The sequence below is a fragment of the Lissotriton helveticus genome, chromosome 1_2, assembly GCF_964261635.1.
Source record: "Lissotriton helveticus chromosome 1_2, aLisHel1.1, whole genome shotgun sequence".
Lineage (NCBI taxonomy): Eukaryota > Metazoa > Chordata > Amphibia > Caudata > Salamandridae > Lissotriton > Lissotriton helveticus.
Genome location: NC_136058.1, coordinates 193947938 through 193965801, shown reverse-complemented (window position 1 = coordinate 193965801; position 17864 = coordinate 193947938). Strand labels below are relative to the sequence as shown.

The 17864-nt window shown below is 44.1% G+C and overlaps 1 protein-coding gene across 2 annotated transcripts in view; it reads right to left on the bottom strand.

Moving 5' to 3' along the window:
• Positions 1 to 577: 577 nt before the first annotated feature.
• The window catches only part of FAF1 (Fas associated factor 1), a 1925838-nt gene continuing 1908551 nt past the window's right edge, over positions 578 to 17864 (bottom strand). For both annotated transcript variants that reach the window (XM_078671305.1, XM_078671297.1), the window contains exon 19: positions 578 to 3338. In XM_078671305.1, the coding sequence (XP_078527431.1) occupies positions 3255 to 3338 (84 nt within the window). In that variant the 3' untranslated portion in view covers positions 578 to 3254. The remainder of the gene's footprint in view (positions 3339 to 17864) is intronic.

Sequence of the window (17864 nt, the reverse complement as noted above, 5' to 3'; positions counted from 1 at the left end):
GCATGGTTTAGCAATGGTCCAGTGATCCACAAACTAAGGGGCATGTAAAAAAGGAAAACACTATCTCGAACACACCCTCAGTGACACATACATGCATTGTAGAGGTGGCAAGTCCAGAGCAACACGAACAGAGAAGGCTCTTTAGATGTCGCTCTCCACACCTCAAACAATACAACTGTTCACCTGTGCTGGCTCCGCCTGCAATTGCTTCAGGCAGGGTAACAGTGCTACAGTGATGACACATCACTGGTATGTAAAAACTAACAAATATCCTGTAAGTACGCTAAAATCGGCCCTGGGGGACATGCATACTTTGTGGAGGTTATGTTCCCTTGTCTTCTTGGAAACAGTACCTTTTGCAGGACCGCATTAAAGTATCAGTTCTAAAGAGAACCAACCACAATGTTAATAGATCTATAGTGTCATTCCTATCATCCATGTTTGCTCCTTGCATATTATTGATAGTTTGTGTATTCTCTACACAAGGTGTTATCATTGCTCTCAGATGGAAACGCAGGCAAAATAGGTGCAATTCCTACACTCATTCCAAAGAAATGAAAGCATACCACATAGGTAGAACATTTTAGCAGTAATTTCAATGTAACTGCAAATTTATTTTATATTTCTAATATCTCTGCAAAAGGTACAATTTCTGAAAGCCAGACTCTCAGTTCCATTACATTAAAAAAAACTTTATAAAAAAATTCTCATAAAACATAAGAGAGAATGTGATGATGATAATAAAACATTCGAGGGTAAGATACAGTGTAATGTTAAGATCATGTGATCAACCCAGGAACAGGTAGTCTATCCTGAGCATGTACTCTTTCTAAGGAGGATAACAAGCACATCAACACTTCAAAATATGACTCCATCCGTTGGCAGAGAAATCCCCGTGCTTTAAAATAAATGTCAATTGCAATGTATAATATTCATTAAAAATCAGGAAGCTGGCTGGCAGTAGAGAAATATTTTCAGATCTTTGCTCCCCTGGATGCTTGGACAGACCAGGGGTATTGACGTTGCAAATCGCTCCAGAAGATGACTGTTGATTTATTGCACCACCAGAACAGGTGCTGTGCATGATACATCCGTTTGTGGGTACATTATAGCCATTTATTCATATTTCTACAGTAGAAATAATTCACATAATGCATTTCAGAGATAAAATAACAATCACAGCTTTCCAGTCTGTCTGAAAGACATTTTGAGGTCTTACCGAATGTGAGCTCCATTTACTATTCTAACATTTCCTATTTCTTAAATTACAAAGTAGTATGTACCATACACAAAAGTGTGCATACACTTACAAATAAGTGTTTGGGAAAAGTAACATTCAATGAGCTCGAAAATATTTAAGCCATATTCAAAAACTTAATGAAACTAGGATCGAAACATAGAACATATCTTCAAAAACAAATAAATTAGTGTGGGTAATATAGAATTATAAGACCACTAAAGCTAATTAGAAGAGGGCAGGCTTTACACGTAGTAAATGCCGATACTATTTATGTTTTTACAAACCCGCAATCCCTGTTTTTACAGAGTTGATTAAAAAATGTCAAGCAGGCCGGGAAAAGGCAAAAACTAATAATAATTTAAAAACTCAAGCAAAAGTGGCGTGGGATTCTAATGGATAGCTGGCTTCTGCATCGATATATCTGTTGTGCACATGACGCACATCTTCAATGTCGGCACTTACAGTGGAAACACAAAGTAAACTAAAATGGGTCTTACAAAGTGCCCCATATTTCCTTGCAAGTATATCAAGACGCTTCAAATTACTCCGAAAACAATTTCGTTTGCAAGGATGAGTGACCATAATAGCTTGAGACTTTAACTGGACATAGCATCTGATGCATCTAAGCATTGCAACCATATAGTGCTCGGCCAGAAAATGCTAGCTTTACCAATAAAGACTTAAAGCATATAGCCCATCTCTCGAAGGAAGCCACATTTATGGAAACATAGTAAAAAAAAAAAGGAAATACCAACTGTAAGGCTCACTAGCCCAGTTAGTAGCTGTGGATTTGCAAGTGCTGTCACGTACTAAATAAAAGAGCAACATAAAAAGATCTAAACATTATTTAACCATCATTTGAACTACTGAGCCTGGGTAATGCTCAAGAAAGTGATGAAGGGTACATTAGGTATTACATGGTATCCTCACTAAACCCCAATCCAGGTTTCTTGAAATCTCCTGAGGCACACAAGCATGAACAGGCCAGAACAGAGTTATATATAAGGCGAATTTTTTATCACACTTTACTTAATCAGTTGCCATTTTTGATGGAACAACCATGGAGCTAAAGCATATCTGTGCTTGAATTATCAAAACACAACCAGGAGCCACCATCTCCTATGGTGTGGAACACATACATTTTGTATCAGTAATTTTAAAAGCTTTATTTAACCTGTGGATATTGGAATATCAGGGGATTTCAAAACTCTTGGCAAGATACCAGGCATCTGGTACTGAGCTCTTTCTAATAATATTTAAATATTCACATCACGCACAAGAGCAGCTGCGCAAACTGCAATATTCTAGAAAACGATTCCTAAAATGAACCTGTACTGAGACCCAAGCAGAAGATGTCAATAAATATCTTGCATATATGTCAAACCAGTCTTCAAACAAAACCTTTCATCCAACTAAACAAGTCGGAAACAAACGCAAAACAAAAAGTGTAAGCTTTCTCTTACAATACTGATAAAAAATATTTTTGGCTGAGAACATCCCATTTATTTATTTTTAAGCCTTTATAAAATAGATGGCAAAGTAAGAATTCAAACCGACAAATAAAATACACGTGTGTATATGAGACTGCTGGCTCAGCTGGGTGTATAAATGGACTTTACAGCATTCTCGTTTCAAAGTAAAGGCAAAAATGTCCAAGATCTCTTGGTGAAGAAGGGCATCAAAGAAGGATACATTCTACTTAACATCACTCACAATTAGACAGTGCATTAATCGTAACAAAAGCCAGATGTTAAGTGAGCAATAGAGTCATAAGGTTCCATAGATCTAGCCAAATGTACATTTTCCACTCATCTATACAAGGATGAAAGCATATAAGCTCAAACTGTGCGTAGGTTTGTTTATACTTTATTTCATTCCCAAGACTCTCCGAAAGGGCCGAAACAGGTAACAATGGAGTTTACTGACAGAAGATGGTGGTATCGACAGATGTCAATCTTCAGGAGCTGTGCGTCTGGCTTGTCTAAGGTTTACTAGTCCTATGATCAAGTTTAGGTTATTCCTTTGCTTCAAGGAAAAGGGTTTCCTGAGGATACAGCTTTAAGTCCATCAGTGACTTATTAGGATCATACTGTGACACCTGGAAAACAAAGCACACGTGTTCAGAAAATTAGAACACTACTATATATATCACATGAAACAAATGTACAGCTTGGTAAGGATTACAGCCCTTTCAAACAAAAATGGAGCATTAAAGAACAAGTTACTTACCTTCCGTAACGATATATCTGTAAGAAACATTAGTTAGTGATAGATTCCTTACCTTAGAATTACCCCCAGGCGTCAGACAGGATCCGGAAAGTTTTCATCAGCAGTACCCCTGCGCGGCGGAAGGTGGCGTCGTGCGGCTCCGCGTCCATCGTTGGTGTCATGGTCACCGAGATTACGTTGCGGCAGCTACTTAGACGCCGCCCTCGTGCGCCGACGTCAGTTCTGTACACGACATTCCCTACCAGGAACGCAGAGGCATGCAAGATACTGACCACTGGTGCATTGAAAAAAGGGCCCCGAAAAGGATGACCTTAACCCTAGAAATCAGTTCGCAGAACGGGGAGGATGGGTGGGGCGGTAATCTATCATTAACTAATGTTTCTTACAGATATATCGTTACCGAAGGTAAGTAACTTGTTCATCCGAAAGAAACACGTAGTGATAGATTCCTTACCTTATAATAGATACTTCAGCAATACCAACCCCGGTGGTGGGTCTGCGAACCAAGATCACACCAAGAAGTCCCGGAAAATAGAATGGCCAAAGAAGCTGTCTCTCCGGACTTGGCTGTCCAGGCATTAGTGCTTAGTGTGCAGCGAGGCCCACGTAGCTGCCTGACAGATGTCCCAAAGCCGAAATGGCCGCCGTCGCCCTGGTGGAATGGGCATGCAGACCCACCGGGGGCCCCTTTTTGCCAGAGAATAACAGGCTTTAATACACAAGACAACCCATCGGGAGATAGTCTGCTTGTGTACGGCCCGATCTTTCTTGTCGCCAACATAGCCAACAAAGAGCTGGTCATCCACCCGGAACTGTTGTGTGCGGTTCAGGTAAAATGACAGCGCACGTTTTGGCTTCAGACGGTGGAGCCTCTCTTCCTCTCAAGAAGGATGCGGAGGCAGAAAGAAGGTGGGCAAAGTGATGGTCTGCCAATGTGAAAGGCAGTAACAACCTTTGGCAGAAAGGATGGGCATGTTCGGAGCACAATCGTGTCCGGATGCACAGATAGAAAGTGAGGTTTACAAGAAAGAGCCTGGAGCTCACTCACTCTCCTGGCGGAGGTGATGGCAACCAAGAAAGCAGTCTTCAAAGTCAGTAGACAAAGAGGACAGTTGTGAAGAGGCTCAAAGGGAGCGCACATTAAATATGTAAGAACCAGGTTCAAGTCCCACTGTGGCATTAAAGAAGGAAAAGGAGGGAAAAGATGAGTAATGCCTTTGAGGAATCTATTTACAACAGGGGACTTGAAAAGAGCAGGCTGATCAGGGAGCCTGAGAAAGGCCGAAATAGCAGAAAGGTAGCCCTTGATAGTGCCCAGACCAGAGCCCTGCATGGCCAAAGAAAGAAGGAACAGAAGAACTTCTGAAAGGGGGGCCAGAAAGGGGATACACAGCCTTTGCTGTGCACCATGCCACAAATGTATTCTACCTGCAGGCGTATACCAACTTAGTGGAGGGACGCCTGGCTGCCAGAATGACATCACAGACTTCAGGAGGCAAGTCGAAAAAGAATCAACTGCTGCCGCTCAATCTCCACGCAAAGAGGTGGAGACTGGACAGGTACGGGTGGAGGACCGTCCCCCGCAGCTGCGACAGAACATCCTCCCGAAGAGGCAGTCGGATCGGGGGATCGATTGTCATACTGAGTAGCTCAGGATACCAAACTCTTCGAGCCCAGTCCGAGGCCACAAAAAAGACTTGGGCTCGGTTGCGCCTGATCTTCTTCAGCACTCTGGGCAGAAGTGGTATAGGTGGAAAGGCGTACAGCAGACCGCAACACCACTTGCGACAAAAAGTGTTGCCTAGCGAGTGCTGCCTTGGAAATTCCAACGCGCAGAATTGCTGACATTGCGCGTTCTCTTCAAGGGCGAATAGATCTAACCATGGCTCTCCCCACTGTCGAAAGAGACCTTGCGCCATGTCCGAGTGAAGACGCCATTCGCGATCCATCATGTACCTGCGGCTGAGTTCGTCCACTCTGGCATTCAGTGAACCTGCCAGGTGTTGAACCACCAGGGAAATTACCTGCTGTTCCAGCCATGTCCAGAGGCGCAGAGCCTCCTGACATAGCGTCCCAGACTCCACCCGCCCTGTTTGTTGCAGTACCAGATGGCGGTGGTGTTGTCTGTGAACACCTGCATCACTTTCCCTTTGACAGAGGGAATGAATGCCTTTAGTGCACGTCAGATCGCCCGAAACTCCAGAGGGTTGATATGGAGCCTGGACTCCGCTGGACACCAGAGGCTTCTGATCTCCGCCTCTCCCATGTGGCCCCTCCATCCCAGGAGGGATGCGTCTGTCACTACTTTGTGCTCTGGTTGGGGAAGGGAGAGGGATCTGCCCTGGACCCAATGTTGGTTCATGAGCCACCACTGCAGCTGCTGTGCAGTGCCCTCCGAGTTCTGGACGTAATTGGACAGGTTCTCCTGATGCTGTGCCCACCGGAACTTCAGGTCCCACTGCAGAGCCCGCATATGCCATCTGGCATGAGTGACTAGCAGGATGCAGGATGCAGGAGGCCATGAGGCCCAGCAGCCTAAGGGTCATCCTGACTGAAACCCAGGATAGAAGCCGAAAAATCGTAATCATAGCCTGAATATCCTGGACTCGCTGTTCGGGAAGATAGGCCCGAAACTGCGTCGTATCCAGAACCGCTCCGATGAAGAGGAGCTTCCGAGAGGGAATCAGGTGCGACTTTGGCACACTGATGGAGAACCCCAGCAAATACAGGAGGTCGGCCATAGTCTGGAGGTGGAGACCACTGTCTGGAGCGAGCCAGCCTTCAACAGCCAGTCGTAGAGACCAGGAAGACTGGAACCCCTGATCTGCGCAGATGAGCTGTGACCACCGCCATTACTTTAGTTAACACCCTAGGGGCACTGGTAAGGTCAAAGGTGAGCACAGTAAACTGAAAGTACTTGTGTCCTACCGTGAACTGCAGGTAACGCCTGTGGGCCGGCTGGACGGGAATATGTAAATATGCGTCCTGCAGGTCCAAAGCTACCATCCAGTCTCCAGGGTCGAGAGCAGACAAGACCTGAGCCAGAGTTAGCATCTTGAACTTCTTCTTCCGGAGGAAGCGATTTTACGTCCCTGAGGTCCAAGATAGACGCAGGACCTTGTCTTTCTTGGGCACCAGAAAGTAGTGGGAATAACAACCACGTCCTACTTCTGGTGCAGGAACACTCTCTATGGCCCCTTTGGCCAAGAGGACCGCAACTTCCTGTTTAAGAAGTGCCATGTGATCCCCCAACATGCAGTGGTACTGGGGTGGCATGGCTGGAGGGGTACTCTTGAAGGGGAGGGAGTAGCCCCTTTGGACTATTTGCAAAACTCACCGCCAGTGGGGGCGGTGATGACGGATCCTGCCACCCACTGGTGTTTGATGCACCTGAAAGACCAGGCGAGGAAGGTTTGGAGGCAGTGGTGGCCAGGGTGGAGGTGGACTGACCCTCTCACTGGTCCCCTCTCCCGCCTCGGAGGAGCCCACGTCCAGGCCGCGCTGAGAATGGTGCTGCATGGGCCTATGGCTCTGAAGCGAATGTGTCGGGTCGCCCCTTCCATGGCCACGAAAGGAGCGAAAAGTAGAAGGCAGAGGGGGGCGCGTGGCCAAAAGGCCTAAGGACTTAGCCGTAGCCCATGAGTCCTTAAAGCGATCCAACACACTATCTGCTTTATTGCCAAAAAGAGAAATGGCATCAAAAAGGCATGTCCATCAAGGTGTTCTGGACATCCCCTGAAAAACTAGTGGTTCTCAGCCAGGCGTGGCAATGGAGCGCCATTGTCGTTGAAATCCCTCTGTCCAGCGAGTCAGCGGTGTCAAGCCCACATCGAATCGTGAACATCGCTGCATCTCTCCTTTCAGCAATTGCTTGAGAAAGCACTGTCCGGGCCTCCTCCGGACACTGAGGAAGCACGTGCACCCCGTATCCCACGCAGAGTGAGAATAACGGCCCAAGAGGCATGCGGTGTTCACAGACTGCAGCCCTGAACTGGCGGAAGAAAAAATCTTCTTACCAAAGTGTTTCAGTTTCTTGGATTCCCTGTCCGGGGGTGCAGAAGGGAATGCGCTGTGGGACACAGAGGCTTGGGTGGGTGTTGAAAAAGGAAAATGGGGTCACCCGGGGCCGAACCATGGCGCCAGGCAACATTCCTATCCCAGGAGCCCCTGTGTTGGGCCTGAACCAGGTGCCCAAAAGAACGTCTGAAAGTGCATCAGCTAGCGTAGTTAGCATGCCAAGGTCAGGAGAGGTGTCAAGACCGCTGGCATCCCCCAATTCCTCTACCCAGTCCGGGTCAAACTGTGCTGAGAGAGGGTCCGCAGACCCCTCTCAGGCCTACCCTTCCTCTGAGGGCTGCTGAACAAGTCGAAAATAAAGAGGTTGGACATAGGGGTTGAAAGGCCCCATTGGCGTTGAGCGACGCCATTCTGGCACCGTGTCCACATCAGGGCTGAAACCGTGGGCGAGGATGTCCGGGGGCACGGGCGACGTCGGAGGTGGTGCCAGTGGGGTCGACGGCGATGGAGATGTCACAAGGTCAACCGGGATCCAGGCCTGGATTCTTGGAGGCCCTGCGGCGCCGGGGCTGGAGTCGACAGCGATGCCGGAGCCGACGGCAATGAAGAGCAAGGGCTCCCAGTCAGACCCGCAGGCCCCGAAGGCGCGCCGGCGGGGCCAGACAGCCCTAAGAGGCGGGCCATGGCTGACAGAAATTCCTGCAGCTGGGCCTGAGTGGCCGACAGACCTGGGAAGGGCTGGTAGGCCAGTGGCGACTGCGTAGGCTCTGCCCGAGCCGCAGGGGTGGCACCAACCGCACCCTCAGCCGCAACGGGCGAGGGGAAGCCAGAGAGCGATGGTGCTTCTTCGACTTGTGATGCTTGGCCTTATCCGAGTGCGAAGACTTCGATCCCGACGAATGAAGGTGATGGCTCCACGACCGGTCCCTCGACCTCCCACAGGAGCAGGACCTTGAACGGCGTGGAGTCGACTGCCGGACTTCGAGAAACTTTCGGGACCGCTCCCGCAAAGTCTTCGGCGCCATGACCCGGCAGTCGGAGCACGAGGCAGTAGATACACGCCGTGCGGGTCCGTCACCAACATCATGCGAGGACAGTCCCCGCAGGACTTGAAACCAGGCATCCCACTGGCACCAGGAGTCAAACGACTCGAGAAAACAGAGACAAAAAGGCCTAAAAAACTCAGTCAAAAAGTGGCTGGGGGTACCACTCTCTCCAGGTCTGCGCTTGCTGGTGCGGAAAAATAAAGAACTGACGTCAGCGCGCGAGGGCGGCATCTATGTAGCTGCCCAACGTCAACTCGGCGACCAGGACGCCAACGACGGTCGCGGAGCTGCACAACACCACCTTCCGACGAGCAGGGATACTGCTGACGAAAACTTTCCGGATCCCATCTGACGCCTGAGGGTAATTCTAAAGTAAGGAATCTATCACTACGTGTTTCTTTCAGATGGACATTTTATAGAACCCATGTTGTTAAGCCTCAGTGAACTGCATTCGCAGCTCCAGCACCCTTGAAAAACATGCGCCCTGAATGGGAAGCAGCCAGTATTAGGCATGCTGGTGAGAGGGCCTCATCTTCTGACTGATCCTCAGTGCAGGGCAGATTATTCGGGAGCAGGCCAGGGTGATGTTACCTCCTGTATGCCACCAGCCCATCTAACTAATATATTCAAAAGTTTCAGTTATCAGAAGGCAGCAGGGACACAAAGGGATGCCCTCTTTGACCTGCTGCCACCCCTAGAACCTGAACTTAGCCTTGGTGGACCCACTCTGTCCGTTTTATTACTTGGTTTACTTTCGGTTTTTCAGGATTATGTCCGATTAGTGTGTGTTAAATTGGTTTATTGTAAATTGTGCCCACAATATTAACCAAGTTGTGTCATGTTCTTAATTAAATGTCACACTTTGCCATGTTTCTGGATCACTGTGTTGCAGGCGTGGTCACGGCTGAGAACCTCATCTTCCACAAAATAAGTGACCCTTTTTATGAGAAAATTGTTAGTATTCATTCCAAGAACGGTTGTCACCTTTTTTTCCGCCGTGCTTTGGGCTGACAGTTGGGGCAGGGGCTCGTTTTGCACACCAGTTCACAGGGGCAGGGATAGCATATCTGGGCCTAAGTGCAGAAAGTATCAGGGCCTAGGATTGTGCATCATTGGGTACAGCAGGCTTCTTATCAATGTTGCACACCAAATTTTGTCACATAAAGTGATGTATTGTATTTTATATGGATACTATATATTTTGGTGCATTGCGTAACGTGTAATTTAAAAAATATATATGCTTTTCTTGTGGTAGCCTATTCTGGTGCATGGTGAGAGGCAGGTATAAACATATTATAATAACCATTTACTTTATTTCTAACAACTGACATTACAGAAATAAATGGTGGTGTTCTATGGTTTCTGACCACAACCATATGGTGAAAAACAAACATGAAAAGTTTAAGAAATTAGCTCAGTCCCACAAGGAATGCTGAAGGCTTTGAGTAAGTATATTTGAATTTCTTTCTTTGTGGCAGTGTTGAGAAATCGGTAATACTAGTACACAGAACATTCAAAGTAGAATTTTGTTAAAGGAGCAATAATTGAACCTGTTCCAACCTTTTAGAAATCTCGATCTCCTTAAATAACTCCACTGAAATCGATCTCCATGCAAACCCAACTTTCATAATGTAGTAACTGGAGCACCACTAGTAACCCTTCCCACATATTGAGGCTCTGCCATTTAGGCCATAAAGTCACACCATCTGCTTTATCAAAGTATCCTTCAACTCAAAGGCGCACAAGTATCTGTTCCATGCTACCTCAACTGAGCTCAGGGTTGTCGATTAAAAGAATACAACTATGGTCAATGGTGTTATGCCCACTACTAAGCCACCCTCCTGTTAAAGGGATTACATTGTGATAGAACCAGATTTCTAGCTACTGACAAATATCTTGGCAAACACTTTTGGATGTTCAGTAAGCAAATCTTCAATCAATAATTGACTGAATCGTCCCAAATTCCATATTTATGCATTGGCTTAAGATGGGGCCATTCCAGGTATATGGCCTTTCACCATTTAATATATACTGACATAACAGCACCAATAAATCACCCCACCAGACAACGGATTTTATTTTAAGTAATTAAGGAATTCAGTGTAGCCCTGCTTCTAAAGAGTTTATTTAAAAAATTACCCTTTTGTATATCTCACCCATTTATTAAACATAGTAATTTTTGATCAAAAATATACAAAGGAGTTACTTGTAACGGACTAGGGGGAGGGATGAATTGTTGGAGCAAGAAAGAAATCCAGTAATATTGTGAAATAACACATTCGAGTGAATTTGTATTGGAATCAAAGTAGCCAGAACCATGCGCCAGAAAGCCTTAGAATCCCTTCTTTTGATATTATTTTATCTCTGACTAATTCATGCTATTTTAGTTTTCTCCATTTAATAGGCACTTTATAAACTGTCTTGCTTCTTCTAAGGACTTTAAACAGTTCTCCAGACTTCCCCCAACCTTATTACACCCCCACCTGCCAGCTCCGCTCCGCCGACCTCGCCCTCGCCACAGTCCCCCGCATCCGAAGAGCGACCTCCAGCAGCAGATCGTTCCCCCACCTCGCCGCCAAGACCTGAAACACCCTCCCCATCCACCTATGGCAGACCCAAGACCTGCTGACCTTCAGAACACTCCTCAAGACCTGGCTCTTCAAGCAGTAGCAGCACTCCCCCCGTCCTTCCGCCCCCCAACACCTTTAGACCCTCACGGGTAAGTAGTGCGCTCTACAAATGCTATGATTGATTGATTCTATTTTGTAGAATAAGGAATTAGCTAAACAACAATCTTTTTCAAACCAGTGTATTTTACAGGGTAGTCTGAAGTTAGGAGAATTTCCAGAAGATTGTGAGGCGTAATTAAGGAGGGATACAATCTCTTTAGAAACAAAAACCTCTAAGCTTTTAAAAACTGGTCACTATTTCTATTTATACAGGCTGCAACATTTAGGGATTGACAACTTTTAATCTGTTACATTTTCTACAGGGAAACTCTAGTGTTACTTTGCTGTGGGAAGCATACATCCCCAGGAAGGCACACAGAGCAAGTATTTTCTACTTTGGAACACAGAAAAAGAAAACTTATAGGATAATGGTCCCAACTGTGCAAAATTAGTAAAAGTAATTTTGAAATTCTGTAAACATACTCAATAGAAACACATATGAGATCAATTGTAGTTTTGGAGGTACCCCTAGTAAAAGTTTGCAGAGAAGTCCAAAGAGGAACAACCATTGGGGCTAATGAGGATGTGTTGAACAAAAGTCAAACCCAATTGTATTGTATTGTGTGTGTTCTTATATAGCGCTGCTATCACCCTACGGGTATCTTGACAGCACTATGACGACATTTATCTACCAACAAGCATTACCCACGAAGTAAAGCGTCTAAGACCACTAATTGGATCTAGTGAAAATAGTCAGACTCAATCTGGAGATTAAAGTACCCCAGATCATTATCAAAGAATTGGGAAAATACACAATAATATTATGTAGATATAGATTAAATATAGTTAATGTATGGTTCCATAATTAACGGCAATTATATACCCTATAAATATTAATTTCAACAAGGTAAAAGTTGATATTATAACTTTTATTAAAGACAATACCACAGGCTAAAAACCCATCACGTGAGATTGTAGTGTAGTTCCTATATTCCCAATAGGCTCTGCGCATTGGAATAACACAAACGATAGTTTAGACATAGGACTTAGGTCGACTAGGCCTCTATTGAATATGTTAGACTCAATTATGAATGCCAGATAGCTCAGAGGTCATTAGAAAATTTCTCGAGTACACAAGAAGGGATTAGTTTCTGACAACCGCATAAACATGACAACTTTTCTCCCTCCAGAATAAGGAGTATACCTCCAGAGTCGTGGAAACAATAGATAACTATTTTACTCTGTCAATCGTGCATGCTTAGGTTCACCAGAAGCGCAGAGAAACAGAGAGACGGGCGTTTTCAATAAAAGAGGTTATTTATTGAACAGTCTTCTTTCTCATGCAAGAGAAGTGAGTTGCTACAATTGCAATACTTGTAGAGTGCGTACAGTAATAGGAGTATTAATGTAAAAGCATGGTATGGTTTCTAAGCCATACGGTGTTTAAAATGGATAAAATATATACATTGATAAAATCATGACTAAACGTACTCAACTGGTGCTTCTAGGCTACGCCTACACCGGGGTACCTAACCTAAGCCTAGTACCTGGGAAGGAGTAAGTGAGCTGTAGTTTGAGTTAAGATAGTTTTGCCAAGAATCTGAATCAAGAATTCTCTAAGGGTCTAATCAGCTCCATACCTTGGTTATAGAATGAAGGAGGTCTTGTATCTCTCTCTCAGGACTCGATCTCCCAGCAACCCGGAAGGGTGACAGGGAAGCACTTGAGCTGGATTTCTCTGCAGGAGAAAAGACAGCGTCTCTCTCAGTGCATCAATGGGAGGGTCGGCTTCCTTCGGCACTCGCTATAGCAGGACGTCGGGCAAGTAGATAGCCGATCTGCTCCAAACCACCGTGTGTTTTGCTAGGGCAGATGCTGGTATATTTATACCTGGAAGGTGCCGAGTTTGACGTAAGGTTGGACATAAGACATCACTAAGAACTCGCAGTTCTTTCAGGACTCCAGGAGTTCTAGGACAAATCAATACAGAAGCAGAGGGAATTCCCGGGCTGCTGGAGGCTTGGTTTGTTTAAGAACGCGTTGTGCTTTCTAGGAGTCTATGGGAGTAGCCTTGCCATATTTGGACTGCATTGGCTATGTCTTAATATGGGTATGATTCTTATGCCTTTATAAGGATAAGATTTGATATAACCACATAAGGGCATAAATCGGGAATATTTAAATAGGGTCCTAGATACGTTTACAACACCCACTCCACGTATAATGTCCATCTTTACTAAATACTAAGCAATTTAAACATATAACAATGCATGTGTTTTCCATCCCACCCCAAAATACATAAAATGCATTTGAAATGGTATATACACGAAAATGAGTAGTATACTGTACGTCTTTGTAAGCAGTGGTATAATTCAGATAATGCATATATTTGTACATTGGAATGTTGACTGAATGAATCACGAAAATTACATTCATGAAATGGCTCTTAATACAGAAGAGAAGGTCGAGACATTTCATCACATATATATACGACACTGTACATGTGCTAGAGGCTAAGTCAAAATATTGTCTCTAGAGTTTTCAAAAATAGAAATCTTGTTCTCTAAGAATAGTTCTACTTTAAGCAGAGTATCATGTGCCAAAAAGGTAAATATTTTGGGAAAGGGAAAAAAATAATTTTGTTTTCAGGGAAAAAATAGTTCCCCAGTTTTTTTAGAAGTTCTGTTTTTCAAAACTGAAGGTCAAGTTCAGGGAACGCTGTGTGCTCATGTTTTCAAAAGCTATTCTCGTTGTTCGGGGAGGACATGAACTCAGATAGTCTGGCAAAAAATTCGTCTACGTTGTGATTAACAAGGACCCCCTGGGTAATGCTCTATTAGACTCCTAGGGCAGGGTAACCAACCTGTATGCAAAAAATTTCCTAGGCAGTCAACAATTTACAAAAAATAAACAAGTAAGAGAACCCAAGTCAAGGACAGTTGCAAAAGCTGAGGAGGTGATCTGAGTTCATCAATTTTTAATAAAAAACACACATGTGTGTATAATATAAGCAATAGCACAAACACAATTTAATAATAAAATGTCTGATTAACACAATGCTAAAAATTCACAACCAAGGAATTACATTAAAAACAAATACAGATGCAGTTTATAAAGGAACACCAATTCTGACGGTGTCCAGCTGAAGGACAATAACAGTACTCGACGCGCGTTTCGGCGACTTAACGCCTTCTTCAGGAGCCACAAGGCATTCTAAAAGTAATAATACAAAAACATGGCATGAGACACGGTACATTTTACATTCTTGCAAGTGTCAATAACAGTAAACTAATACATAATTCGATTAACTTCAAAAAAAGACCATTCCATCATAGCAGCTAATACAGTGCCTTGGATCAAAGGTGATCTCATAAGAACTTTGTTTATTTTTCTATTCACTGATTGATACATATCAACTAATAGTACGAGAGTACAACACAAGCATTATTAATTATATAATTGCAGGACACATAGTTGTCTGAAACAATTTTGGTGCATTCTAGGCATATAGATATGGTACTGATACAATCAACAACTTACTTCATGCAGACCAGGGATTTGTTCGGTCAAATGCTCAACCATAAAGTTCTATGCGGATTAGTTGGATCAGTTGGATCTAAGCAGGGTGCGAAATAATGGGGGGAAAGGAAGGGGGGGGGGGGGGGGGGGGAAAGGGGTGGGAAAAATTTGTTATAATCCCAGTGTTCCCGAAGATGGGAGAACATTGAATCCGTTGAGCCCAAGCGATGACATATAAACGGCCAAAAGCATTTATTGGATTTTAATCACATAGTTATGGTGACCAAAAATCAATCTATTAAATAACAGGGATCTACATCTGTAGGGAATACATGGACTGAAGAACAATGACTTATATTATATGTCAATACCTGATATAAGTATACGAAGATTACAGTCTTAAATGGGATATGCTTTCAGGTAGAGGTTCATATAAATATCCAGATGAACCAACGAATCTGAAAAAGGTGAAAGAAGTCCATTTTTATCCCTATCCTATGGACGTGTCGCGATTAGTAAGACACACAAAAAGATGAATTAAAATATAAAAGGGAGGTTTACAGGGTAATTCCATGTACCTGCAGACTGATGTCTAAGTGTCTGGATAATTCTTATAGGGTGCAACCGCAGGCAATAGTCACGACGTGCAGCCCAATACGAAAAAAGAAGAAACCTGAAATCAGGTATAAATGTATTACTGAATGGCTGTCTCAGTCACACCAATGGGTAAAAGTCAGTTGTAAATAGGTACAGATTCGGTGCGTTTGATAATTCAACACTTCGAGTAATACAAAAATTCAACAGCTATCGACTATTACCAAACGGATCAAAAAGACACATTGCGTTAAAATTAAAAGTTAAAAATTGATTTAAAAGGAGTAGAGAAACAGAAGGAGACCATGGGTGCCTAGGTGCAAGCGTACACAATGTGTAAGTCTCTCTGTTAAAGCCATATTTATGGGGACTATGTTTATGGATAATATTAGTAATCTCTCAAAAAATTCGTCTACAACAGTAGATGAAAGTTGGACCATGTCCGAAAAAGTAGAAATAGTGCATATTTGGGAAGCATTGCCGTCATTGGTGTCTAGATCAGCAATGGTCACAGAAGGTTGTACCTGTGTACCTGTGTGCCGCTTTCATCACGTACCTCACCTAATCGTAATGGTGAGGTCTCAACGAATGCCGTCATCAGAATAGGTAGCCGCTGGGGACAACACGTTGCATGAGCCGTTACCGAACCAAGCAAAGTATCGATATCCGTAGGTACTGCTGATGGGAGTGTGAGACAGACGTCTAACACACATTCTTCTCCGCAGAGCAGGCATCGTAGAACAGGTAGGATGCAATCTTGCCAGATTGGTCTGAATGAAAGAAACCAGGTAGTATTCAGATCCCTTAGCCGAGCCAAGCCGAGGACTTTAGTAATCCGGTCTCGGTATCTCAAAGCTAGGAGCGTTTCTTCCATGGTAGCCTGAGTTTTGTTTGTGGCTGAACTTGCCATATCGGAGCAGAAGGAACAAAAATAAGATTCCTGCTACGAGTCCCAAGATGAGAGGCAGGCCGCCGAACACAGAGTGCACGAAATTCGGGAAGATGCTTAGGACTGCTTCAAAGGGTGCTAACAGTCCCGAAAAAATTGTCTTAAATACATGCGCATTGCCACTGGTATCAGACATGTTTAAGATTTGACTCAACATTTCTACGAAATGTACGGGGCAATTGGTTGATAATAATGCATGTACCTCTGCTGCTGTCCTTGCGACTTGCCGATCATACGTTTCTCTAGACGAGGTTAAAGGCACAGTTGTTTGTAAAAGAATAGACTTCATTCTGCTTAAAGTATCAATTCGAATAGAAGAGATATTCAGAGAAGGCCATATTGCTGCCCCATGTCTGGATTGGTGTTTGGATACAATACTTGCATACAGCAAGTGACCCTGGATGTAACACTGACGAGATAGGCCGTTCCTGGCACCATGCCACAACAGCTCCGGTCACTTATCATAACGTAACTGCCGTTGGAAAGTTGTCTGAAAAAAGGCTCTATTTGTGTAGCAGGGGTGCCGTGCAGGTGGCATGAAAGGTTATTTGATGAACCTTTGCAGGTTCCATGCAAGTTAATTCCTTGACACAGAAGTGTACCGCTCAGTGAATTTTTACAGTTGTTACCACTAAGAAATACCTCTTTATTCCCCCCACTGTAACATCTATGTGTGTAAGATAAATTCCAGGTTGACTTGATGTACCCTTTACCCAACCTTTCATATAGGCCCGCTGGTATGTGCTTTTGGCAATATTGAAACTGAAAAGTCGTTATCGGAATTGTAATGGTGCCATGTGTTATCCATTCAATGACAGGTCTTTCGGAGACTGTCAATGGCAATCTTTCTAGTTTTTCAATGCTCAGCACCGTATAGTCTGCTCCTTTTTGTGCCAAAGAGATTTGTTTATCTGAAAGGTTAAAGATAGAAAATAATGACGTTGTGTTGATTAGACGCCATGGCACGTAGCCTGAACGGAGGTTTTGTAACGTCCAGCCTAACTGCACAATAGAAGGTAATTGGGACTGGCCATGTTGTAACATTAGCATATCCTGTTCTATTATATTAAAAGCAGATGATACAATGCTGTCCAGTGAATAAATTCTGGAGGACAGAGTCGTTAACCCATTGTCCACTACAGGCAGTGATTTTTCCAAATGAATACGATCAATTTCTCGTATGTTTTCAGCAGTTTCAATTTGCATTACTTTCCAAGCTTCGTTGTAAGCAGCGTATATACCGGCGTATATGAAACGTTTTTGAAGCTGTTTGCGAGGTCCCAATAAGAAATCTCGCAAGTCAGCACCTTCTTTAAGTAAAGTCAAGTGTTGCTTACTTTCAGGTAATGTAGATTTCTGTAGCCATTCGAGGCATAGTTTTCCTACACTGTATGTTGTTATTATCCCTGGATGTTGCCTCTGGGAATATCTTGGGTCTGGCCTGTTCTGTTTGAACCCCTGTTTGTTGTTCAGGAATCTATCTCGACAGTTATTAGTGTCTGTGGGCCAGATCAACCATTTTCTCCAATCAGGATTAGTTCTATTTTGGTGTAAAATATGGGATACGTCTATCTCCACATCTGTAGTGCTATTACTATCAG